At 34.6% G+C, this 12,058-nt stretch overlaps 2 protein-coding genes across 4 annotated transcripts in view; both read left to right on the top strand.

The window, feature by feature from the left end:
• The window catches only part of LOC123678753, a 93,797-nt gene extending 85,383 nt beyond the window's left edge, over positions 1 to 8,414 (top strand). For both annotated transcript variants that reach the window (XM_045615940.1, XM_045615941.1), the window contains exons 4-5: positions 5,832 to 6,050; positions 7,768 to 8,414. In XM_045615940.1, the coding sequence (XP_045471896.1) occupies positions 5,832 to 6,050; positions 7,768 to 7,853 (305 nt within the window). In that variant the 3' untranslated portion in view covers positions 7,854 to 8,414. The remainder of the gene's footprint in view (positions 1 to 5,831; positions 6,051 to 7,767) is intronic.
• A 2,921-nt stretch (positions 8,415 to 11,335) lies between these two features.
• Positions 11,336 to 12,058, top strand: part of LOC123678747 (nuclear receptor coactivator 3) — a 268,127-nt gene continuing 267,404 nt past the window's right edge. For both annotated transcript variants that reach the window (XM_045615927.1, XM_045615925.1), the window contains exon 1: positions 11,336 to 11,629. The gene's annotated coding sequence lies outside the window, so the exon portion shown is untranslated. The remainder of the gene's footprint in view (positions 11,630 to 12,058) is intronic.

The raw sequence follows: 12,058 nt of genomic DNA, 5'->3' as shown, positions 1-12,058 counted from the left end.
GTCGTTTGGTGCGCTTGAAGTTTGTTTTTTAAATTTAGATATATTTAGGTATTTATTTCAATATATATTTTGAGTTAATATGAAACGTTGATTCACTATGGGACATAAGAAGTGCGTTCCTTGTGGAGAAACTCGTGAATTGAGTGAAATATCGTATCACTGATATGGTATCATTCCCGCACTTCATGTCAAATTTGATAGTTCATATTGGGGACAAAATTTGCTTACTGAAAATGACATATGCTCCCTCTATCTATGTCTCTTAGCTTATCCATGTGATAACTTTAGACTAGTTTTCAATTAAAATTATTGTTGAATGAAACGAAATGAAATTAGTTTAGTTCATAATATTCACCCTGTAATTAAAAAAGTCGTACGTGGAATTTTTCAATATTTTGTCAATAATAGTTCGAGTACATTATTATAATGTCAAACAGTATGGGCTTTGTTCATTGAGTTTTATTGAGAGGGGCGACCGTTATTACAAAAGTTGTCAAAAAGTTGTATATAAATTACCTACACATTAACGTTGGCGTTTACTTATTGTTATTTTGTCATTGTACAATGAAAGACATTGTACAGGGTGTCCCATATTCGATGCTCTCTGAAATCATCTTGAGAACTATAAAACTCAAAGAAAAGATCTACAAGGACCCCGATCTCTTTTTTCGAGATAATAAGATCACAAAGCAGATCATAGATTTCTTGATTCGTTATAGAGTTACTGGGCGTTTCTGAAAAAATACTATCTCAAATATTTTGCATTGAGTGCTATTATAATTTCACACGTATATCAAATTATTTTCATGCTTTATAACGGTTATTATAGAGGAGATAAGTTGTGAAATAGAAATAAGTAGGTATGAAAATAATTTCATGATTACTCAGTGAAAAACATCGGTATCTCTTCCATTAGACCATTACTGAAAAAAAAAACAAATGTCCCCATATTTATCACTGATAATATTCCCTACATGCTGGTATACATTCAATTTCATCTGGATATTGAGATTTTATTCAAAGATGGTTTTTGTAGTGTCATTACTATGAAATTTATCGCTTGACTACCAATAAATAGTCTTGATAAATCATCATTATCTGATATAGGTGCTATAGCGGAAATAGAGTTTGAAGATATGGTATGCGATTCATAACATGATTGTATCTAATGAATAATTTATCTAACGCATCCACTTTTCCGGTCATTTTCTAGATAACTAGCATTAAGAAAGTAGTAAAAAGTTTAGGTCTAACTGTATACATTTACTGGGTATGGGAAGAAGACGTGCCACATTGAGAGTATACTATGTAACACATAAAAGAACTAGAGATTTTGCACGATAATAAGATAATAGATAATGATGAGTTTATTCACAAAAAGTTGACATTATACAGGGCTTAATATATTCATTGTTCAGAATCAGAATACATGTTAACTTATGTCCAAACAATTCACAAGCTATATTGTAATCCCTGATGTGTATTATGCTAAAAGTTAATGAAAAATGATTGGGTATTGGGTAATAACTCCAATTGAACACTGATCAACTATTCTTAATGGTAATACATTACAGGCCAATTGAAAAGTCCCCGGTCTACCATAGTAAACACATTTTTTTGGCAAAATCCGATTTTTTTATGCAACATAGTTACCTTCGAGTACTATACAGCGATTAGAGCGATCTTTCAACTTTTCGATACCATTTTTGTAGTACGATTTGTCTTTGCTTCAAGATTGGCCTCAATTTTGGCGATTACTTCTTCATTGGCGCCAAATTTCTTTCCAGCGAGCATTTTTTGAGGTCTGAGAACAGAAAAAAGTTGCTGAGGGCCAGATCTGGCGAATACGGTGGATGCAGAAGTAATTCGAAGCACAATTCATGCAATTTTGCATTGTTTTCATTGATTTGTGACACGGCGCATTGTCTTGATGAAACAGCACCTTTTTTTCTTCAAATGGGGCCGATATTTTATGATTTCATCCTTTAAATGATCCAATAACGTTATATAATAATCGCTGTTGATGGTCTGGCCCTTTTGGAGGTAACCAATGAATATCATATCTTGCGCATCACTGAATACTAATTCCATAACCTTGCCAGCTGACTGTTGAGTTTTTTCCTTGCTTTGAATTCGGTCTTTGGTGCTTATTTCACCACGTTGATGGTTGATTTTCCTGGTGCAGACTCGGAAACTCTTCATCAAGCCAAGATTTTGCTTCAACTGTATTTTTCCTTCCAAAAGGCAATATTTTATCAGTACACGAAATTTTTTTTTTCATCTTTTTTTCAAATAACAAAAGAAGCTACACTCACAACGCAATATCTCACAAACTAATGGTCGGACTGCTGTCAAATTTTAACACGTATTCTTTGAAGGTTGGTACTAACTGAAAATCAAATGGATTTAATACTAGCACCGCCACTGTGCATCAGAACGAGGACTTTTCGATTGGCCTAATATAACCACAAAAATCAGAATGCTCTTGAATATTTTCTGAATGAAAGACCGATAATGTTTTCAAGATATTCATAAGTTATTTTTTTTTACTCTATTTAATTATCTATAATTTCAAATTCTACTAGAATAAAGTGAATTCATATATATTTTTTTTGAATCGTTCGATGAAATTTAAGATTTCATTCCACAATTTGAATTGATCAAATACTACGTTTTATGTCAGTATGATTCATGCTACCCAAATATTTGTGGTGAACAAAATAGAACAGTAAATTGTCTGAGTCATTCCTCAATTGATAGTTTAGGAAATTGGATTGAATAAATCTCTTAATATTCAAATCGGCAAACTGAATCACAGAATCATTAATAATAAGTAATCTTTTGACTCCGTCACATTCTCAGTAGGAGAGAACAGGAATTTTTTAAGTGTTGAATAGAATATTACTCTTTAACAATATTGAAAACACATTGAAAATTTTTGCTTTCGAACATACATGAATAATAGTTTATTCTAAAACAAGTTGCAGAATGGGCTCCTATTCCAACACGAATGCGAAATTCGAAAACGAGCGACGAAGGAGCGAGTTTTGGAACGCATGAGTGTTGGAATTTCCTTCTGCAACGAGTATTAGACGATATTTTATCTATTTCAGTCAAGTTTTCTGAAATATTGTCGAAATTCAATGAAAAATTCAGATCATACATACTAGTGACATTTGTATTGTATCTTGGCAGTTGGTGTGACTGTTACGAAAATTGACAGATTACGGAATTTCAGTTTGAGTCGTACGTTTCGAATTTTGAATTAATCTATAAATACGCATGAAATTCGTCAATTATGTCTGACGAAATCGATTCAACACCAACAGAATTAAGAAAAATTGCGAATATAATGTCGCAAATCATTTCACTAAATCCAAATTATATTATATTGACAATTTGTCGTGTGTTGAATTTTGATAGGATTGGAAGTCATAGATAGACAAACACAAAACGGAAAATATAATTGAAAACAATGCTGTAATGAGTTCAATAGAGCACTGTTTTTAGAACTGTAATGAACTCATTACGATACTTAAATAGAGAAAAGTTTTTTTATTATTAATGTTCACTTCTTCCAATTCAAAGCAACCCAAAAAAATTAAACAAAAATTCAAAACGCAAAAATCCTGAGTTTTTTGTCCAGGATTGTATTAAAGCTATTAATACAATTATCATTATTGATAACCTTCTTGTTCGATGACACAACTGAAGAAATATCTCAAGTTGAACAGGTGATATTTAAATTAACCGTAAAGTTGTTTGCGTTTTATCCTAATTTATGTCTGAAGGAGGTGCAATAAGTCTTTAAGTAATGTGGGCGCGCCTTGCTGTAATATTTTATTACATAAAATAAGTAATTAACGACGAAATTTATTCTGCGATAGCTCATGAGCACGTAAATATTTGAAAGTGAAGATATACGCATCCAGAAGGATTTTGTTGGCTCACGATTACATTACATTACCGGGTTCAACTGATGGAATATTCCCCAAGAAGCTGTTTCTCTGAATAATTTATATTTACGCTCGTTTTTGCGAAGAACATATGATTACCATTCAGATATTTTATTCATACAAGTAGGTACTATTGAATAATTGTTATTCCAATGCATTTACATAATCCATATATATCTCTTCTTTCGCTCTTCTCCTCTTGATGGTTTTTCGTTGATCCTAATTTCCCATTCTTCATATTATGTTATTTAACTAAACTTATTTTGTTGTTATTATCTTAATAAGTTTCTCATTACGTCATTCGATATCAAGTTACCTTTCGGAAACAAAAATTCTACCAGGTATTTCGAAATTGAAGACCTATACAGGGTGATTCACCGGGATGACCTTTTAGACGTTTATGGAGAACTAATCATAATTTTGAGCTGAAAATCTGCTTATTGGGGTTTGAGACAATGAACTTTCTCCCTAAAATATTTTAAGATCTTTACAACTTCCGGTTATACCTGAAAAAGACTACTACTTCCTTATTTCAAATGGCACACCCAGTATATTATTCCTTCATTAGATAGCTTTTTTGACGACAGTTTCGGAATATGCCATACCTTGGGTAAAAACTCAACGGTTTATGGGTTAATGCGATTCTTATGAAAAAAATAGTGGTGATTAGAACTTACTTCTTTAAATTTTCCGGCAGAAAAAGCTTTTTTCGAATTTTTTTTTCTTTTTCGATTCTGCAAATACGTAGTATCTTAAAACTGTTTGCGGTTTGAACCAAAAATGTACAGGGTGTTCATAAGAAGATCATGAACTTGGACAACTTAAATTCATCAAAACTCAAGATTTTCAAATTAGAACCTATATTTTTTATTATTTCAGTCGAATCTACGTACAAAAATAGTGTGGGGTTACTCAAGCAAACCCTATACCTAAAATTAATACTTTGAGTTATCGAGGAAGAACCTTAAATGAGGAAAAACCGCAATTCCTCACTGTGTGGAGTAGTCTGTGACTTTTGGAAAACACAGAAAGAAACTAAAATTCGATGTTTGGATAACTAGATTCTGCATATAGCTAAAATTCTTTCGGAAGCGTTTTTATCCCAAATTTCATCAAAAATAGCACTAGAAATACGCAAAATAATATGAGATTTTTTGTGTTTGATAGGGCTTTTGAATTCCTTTGGAACCACTTCAAACCATATCCATTCTCATTTCACTCCTAAATTTCATCAATAATAGGAGATATGGAGAACCTGGAAATTTCATAGAAAAACTGAAATTCTTAAGGGGTCCTTTGCGGAGATTGTATTAAAATAGTATGAAAATTGTAGAAGTTGAAGCTGTTAAAAGAATTTGCGGACACAGATCGACATAGACGAACAAAAATATCATGAAATGCAGAATTCAATAGGAAATTTCAATATCGTACCAAAATTTATCTATTCCAAAAGTGATCATCTTCGGGATACTCGGAAGTTATAAAATCTCGGTTCGATTTGACCTATCATGTGAATCGTGATTCAATAATTCATGTATTCTTCAATGTCACGCTTGAACTAATCCAAACGTGATGTTACAGATAAACTCTAACGAAAAACATCAATTTTCTTTTATTCTTCAAAACACCTCCGCTCATATTAGATCATGGAGTTATGTAAAGTAAAGAGGTGATCAATAACCATGGTATTTCGAGAACCCATCAACATTTGACGCTATCTATACAAACTTTCCCTGTCTGACATAACACATAATTGTATGTCTGGCACCCGTATGCATGCTCATATGAAGATTCATCGAATAATAAATTCCTAGAACAAATACACATTATCATGAATATCTTGACGTTTATTACATTCCACCCATTCTTTTTCAGTGCTTACTGATATTGACATCAACACCTACGATGACAGTACTCTAGAAGCGCCATCTGTTACATCGTATAGACTGAGCAAAGATGTTTTGTGTATTCAACCACCATCACTTCGGCCCTCTGGATCCTTCAGGTCAACGAGAGATAGCGCACCAGTTAATTCCACGAAGAGATGTCAGCCGAAAATCGAAGAGAGGCCATGTCACTTTATAAAATATAGAGGTTAGTATATGAGGTTATGTTGAAACGGTTTACCACAAAAATTATGATGAAAGCATTGACCTGAACTCATTTAACCCTTCATTCATGCGCCAATTGGACCCTTGGAGACCACAAGAGCTGATTAGGTCTCGCAAGCACCTTGACCTAAAGATCTATTGTGCATCTAAGAACCAAGGTGTTGTAGCCATTTCCAGTGAATAGCTTCACATTCTCAGAGCAAGTGTTTGGCTGTCTCAGTAGCTTTTTGACAGAAGCTACTTATGTCCACAGTCGCTTTTCCCTTGTTTTTCAGATGATACCTTACTGTACAATGACCCATAAGTAAACTGAGTGAGAGAACTTTTTTAGTCCAGCTCATTGAGTAAGAGAGAATTGACTTGGCCTTTCTTTGACCATTGATTGTCCGCCAGAATGTTTGAAGATTACAAGAACTCTATAAAGGTATATGTGGTCTTGAAGGGTGCAATTGACACTTGAATGATCAAGCACTCTAAAGCTCCCAATTTGACGTCAGTGTTTTTACTCATTTTTTTTAGAAATAATGCTCGAATTTTCTATGGTTCTGACTACGCTGTCAACCAGAATTATTTTTTCGAAATTGATTCGAAAATCTTGGCAAAACCCTTGGATGTGATAACCGTCTCAGTGCAATGAACTTCGTGAATTGATTGGACAAAAAGTCCTCCATATGGTATACCGATGAGTAAAAATCAGAAAGAGGTACATGTATTGGGGTATAGGGGCCTGAAACGAGGATCTCTAGATCCCTGGGGAGTGAGTCCTCTATCTTGCAAACCGAGATACTAGCTGTCTGAACTTGTACCCAGAAGTGTCTCAAGAGTTGTCTCAAAGGGGTGCGTATTAACATCACTACGGACATCCAGGCCACTTTGAGATCCCTGGAATCATATAGCCAGAGGTCTCTACTGACATGGAAGTCTCCTAAAACCATAAAGCAACTGGCCAGAGGCAATAAAGTAACTCTAATATGGGAACCGGGGCATTGTGGTATTGAAAGAAACGAAAAAGCAGATGAACTTGCAAAAAGGGCATCATGGTTAACACCTGTTGGTCCTGAGCCCTTCTGCTTGGAAAAGACCAATATAAGGCAGCGGTCCAACAATGGGAGTTGGACAATAGAAAAACCCTCTGGAGAAACCCTCCGGGTCTTGCTCAAGAAAAGAAATTTGTAGTGCTTTCACCGACCTATACCAGGAAGCTCCTGAAGCTACCACCAGCTGAGTTTCGGGTAATGGTGGGACTATTGACAGGACACTGTCGGTGCAAATACCTTTTGTACCGCATGGGTAGGTCAGCAGATGCGATCTGCAGGCTCTGTGGAAAGGAAGTAGAAACAGCCGAACACTTAGTGTGCAAATGTCTGATGCTGACTGGCCTAAGAAACTCTCACATGGAAAAGTCAGTTCTAGTACTCACGTAGTAATAGCCAAGGCTCCTAAGGTTGTCGATTTCGTTAACCGTATCGACGTCCTCCCTAGGTTTGTATGAATAGGAAGGGTTAAAACAAAAGATCAAATTTGTCGCAGTTTTCGGAAGGCTAACAAAGCCGCAGTGAATAATAATAATATTGTTTCGAATAATTTTATACAATTTTTTTGGTATTCCTCTTAGCTTCATCTAATGGTAGCATGTCAATTTTTCTAGTATATACCGCAATTTGTTATGCATTTTCCTAATTTTTTACATTCTGTTACAGAACGATCATACAGTGACATCCAACGAGTAGACAAGCGATCGCTGCGAACCCTAGGAATGAACCACGCTGAGATGAGGCTGAAATGATTTCCCCGCAAGATGTCGCACCTAGTCATAACCAAAGCCATCTATAAATGATTCGAATGCTGATTCCCCAAAACATTTGGTATACGTATTCCCCATGTAATCGGATGTGTATCGATTAGATAATGATTATTCAATACTCCCTTTGTACACTTTTTGTAATTTTGCGGTAAACTCCCACATCATAGTGAATATATTATGTAATCACCATCAGGTTCATAAGATGAAAATATTTATGGTATTTTTTTCATCAAAGATACTTTTAAATTTCTCCTTTTCTTTCATATTTTGAGAGTATTCTGTAGGTAAAAATGTTTCGAATATGTTACTCATTATTGTCAATCAATGTTTGTGATATTAATGATAGTTGTAGGTAATATTATTATGTTGAATGGTTCCGAAGTGGCTTCTGTTCATTTTCATGGATTTTTGCCTCCGAACAGTGATGGAGGTGAAGAAGTGATAAGAAATTTTATAGAGATATTGTTTAATTTATATAGCAATTTACTCATGTTAAGTAGAAAAACGATTTGATTTCGAATAAAGACGAATATGCTGGTGAAATGTTTTTTCTTTCTTCTTCAATAATATTTGATATTGGCGAATGAATATAACGAGCGTTCATCAAAATTCGTGGTCAAGAGTGCTGTGGAGAAATTAGAGTTGATTTTCTGTGATTAAAAGTAGCGAATTTTGTATATAGAAAGAATGTTAGGTTACTACTGATTTTTTGTTTATTATTTATAAACCAGCATCATTTATTGCTCCGATCGGCATCATCAATGTAGGAACAAATTTTTGTGGGTTGCTTCTCAAAGATTACCTTGAAATTCGAATTTTATGGCCACCAGGTAGTTGATGAGTAGTTAAACACAATAGAAATATTATTACTTTTTTTCTACAACCGACAACCTACAGCCAAACCACTCACAGACACGTGATATAACAAGCGTTCATTAAAATTCGTGGTCAAGTCAAGAGGGCTGTGGAGAAATTAGAGTTGATTTTCTGTGATACAAGTAGCACTCAGCTTGTACCGGGTTTTTCACCATAATTTGACCCCCGCTTTAACTTTTGTACTAAAAGAGGTACAAAAAAAATGTTTTTCGGCAACCGTCCGGGAAGTGCTCACTTCCCGGACGCTTTTTCTCTGAGAAAGTAGCATTTCCCGGCCTAGTCCGGAAAGTACGTTCTTCCCGGACTAGGCCGGAAAAGAATTATAGAATCGATAGCAACCGAAATAACGGCTGACAGTTCATATGAAATTAGTTGTCAAAAATTTGCATGTTTTTTTATCGCAATCGCAAAAAAATATGGAAAGCAGCAGCGATAGTGTTATTTTACATGGTTGCCGAAAAAATATTGTACGCAACACGCCCGAAAATGGTTTTTTTGGACTCACAGACTTCCAGACTTTGTCTATTCGTCCAAAAAAACCCTATTTTCCGGACTTGTTACGTAAATTACTATTTCCACAAAAGTTTTACGAAATTTTAAAATGATTTCACAAAATGAAATATATACAGAGTCGGCAACATATTGATTGCAACTTCATTTTTTCAAATGGAACACCTTGTATATTTTTCCATATTGACTAGCTCTTTTTCCCCTGACGAATATATGTTTGGTCTATCTCTCTTTTCTGAGTACCACAGAGTTTCAAATTTTAAGAACCACCTGGCATGCTCTGGGGGAACGTTCCCCCCTCAAATGACCCAGGCACCTCTTAAATTTTGGCGTCCCTCCTAGAATTTGACATACTTAGGCTCAAATAATTACAATATCAGCAAAAATTTCACCTTCAATACATTTTGGGAAGATCCATATCTATGAACGGCAAAAAAAATGACGTCCCAAAATGGCGAAAGTGTCTGGGGTCCACATTTTCAGTATTTTGAGTATCTAAAAGTTCCCCCCCCAAAAGTGGGGCCTGGATCCGCGCCTGTGCCCACTCTGTATATTTTCCATTTTGTGAGATAATTTTAAAAAACACTAGTCGATTTCGTGAAACTTTTGTAGAAAACATTTGTTTGCACTTCTTTCAGTAACAAAGTTAAAGGGGGGGTCAAATTATGGTGAAAAACACGGTACAAGCTGAGCGCTACTTGTAATCATAGAAAATCAACTCTAATTTCTCCACAGCACTCTTGATCACGAATTTTAATGAAGGCTCATTATATCACGTGTCTGTGAGTGGTATTGGCTGTAGGTTGTCGGTTGTAGAAAAAAAGAAATAATATTTCTTTGTATTGTGTAACTACTCATCAACTACCTGGTGGCCATGAAATCCGAATTTCAAGGTAATATTTGAGAAGCAACCCACAAAAATTTGTTTCTATATTGGTGTTGCCGATCGAAGCAATAAAATAAAAATATAAAAACTTTCATCTGAATTGTTGTTTGGCCAATGATACCCAATATATTCGAAATAATCATAAAATGCCTTCATTTCCTACTCTCATATACAATAAATTAAGTACTGAGACGAAGTACAGCTCACGCTGACAACAAAAAAGGATGAGAAATTAACATACTCAAATAATTTAGTCAAACAGGAAACTTTTATTCAAAATACTTGTGGAAATCAATCAATCTCACAAGAAGATTCAACTAGAATTAAATTAACTGCGCTAATTCAAGAGCAATATTAGGTATTGCTCACGGAACTTTTACTTCAATTCCTAAAAACTGTACCTAATGTAAAAAATCTGAAATGCTATTGAAAATTATTACTACAGTAATTAGCACTGGAATATGGCTGATGTGAATAATGGCAATAATGCGTCTACATCCAGGCCTTGTAGGGAAATCATGCACATCAACCCAAAATATTAATTTATTACCCAAATATGTAGGCTGAGATGAAGCAATAGTCTACTTTAACAACTATCCCCTTAATGACCCCCTATACTCTCTTGTTGATACGCCACTGTATTTATTGATTTTCGATTATCATTGCAGGAACCTTCTTTTAGGGAAAAGGTAGCTGCATCGATCTCAGTTAGTTATTATAAATGTAATAGGTGGCGCCACATACCCGAAACTGGGAATACAAGTGTAAATTGAAATATTTTTTGAAGATAAGTGAATGGACGTTTTCAAATGTATATTTAAGAAGTCTTGAAGAATTGAAATCAGGTAACAGAACACTAGTATTCTTGTTCAAACTTTCACTTTTGTCCGAATCCAAGTTATTAGTTCATTGTTTTGCTATTAGATGTCACTTTTGATACACGCATCGGTGTCTGTGTTTGTATATTTTCAAATAATTTGACAATTTCCTGGATTTGTGACATAATATACAAAAATTATCCAATTTCTTGAATTTGACTTCACAAAGTTGATGTACCAGAGCTTCCAAAAATCGAGGTGACAGGTGCAGGCCCATGTTTTGCCCCTAACCTTGAATCCCGCCAATAGGATTCTTAAGCGCGTTGCTACGACCAATGAAAGCGATATTCTCGCCAGGGTCAACAAATCCTTGTGAAATAGCCGAGTTTTGTAAGCGGCCATGTTGAAAACAACCTTTACTTGTACGTACGTTATTTTTCACAATTTTTGGTAATTTATCGATGATTCTGATAACAAACAATATTTCGAAAGGTTTCGATACATGTGTTTTTGTGCACCGGTCACTGTGTGTGCTGTGGAACTGATTTGTCAGCTGCATATCGGTTGTGTTTTGAACTGAGTATCAAAGACCTTGAATAATTGTTTGGCTTGAATATGACTGTGAGGACATTTTAGGAGAAGTTTCAGTATGAGATATTTCAGTACAGGTAATATCCATAGTTTTAAGGTGTTCAGCTCAGTTACGTAACACTTTGAATGACCAAATTAGTCCAGAGTCGACTTTAGAATGGTTCGACTGAAGAGTTAGGTTAGATTTGTATCAAGCACCTATTCCAACCTAATGTGTTCAACTGAGCACGCTATGTATTGACAAGTGAAATTTTTTGAGTCCATGGATTTATTGTATTAGTTCTTCCAAAATATATTTTATTACATTGTTATACTTTCTTTGTCAAAATTTTTAACCCAGAAATATATTTTTGAATTCATTCATTATTTATTCAATTAAATCAATATAAAATATTCGTTCGTGAGTCTGACACCTATAATGCAATTCATCAAGATACCGGCAGTATCGGCCTTTGAGCAATAAGAAAGAATGGATTAAATACAAATTTCAAAAATCTTGTAAGAAC

The sequence above is a fragment of the Harmonia axyridis genome, chromosome 4, assembly GCF_914767665.1.
Source record: "Harmonia axyridis chromosome 4, icHarAxyr1.1, whole genome shotgun sequence".
Classification (NCBI taxonomy): Eukaryota; Metazoa; Arthropoda; class Insecta; order Coleoptera; family Coccinellidae; genus Harmonia; species Harmonia axyridis.
This window is presented reverse-complemented; position numbering and strand designations above follow the sequence as displayed.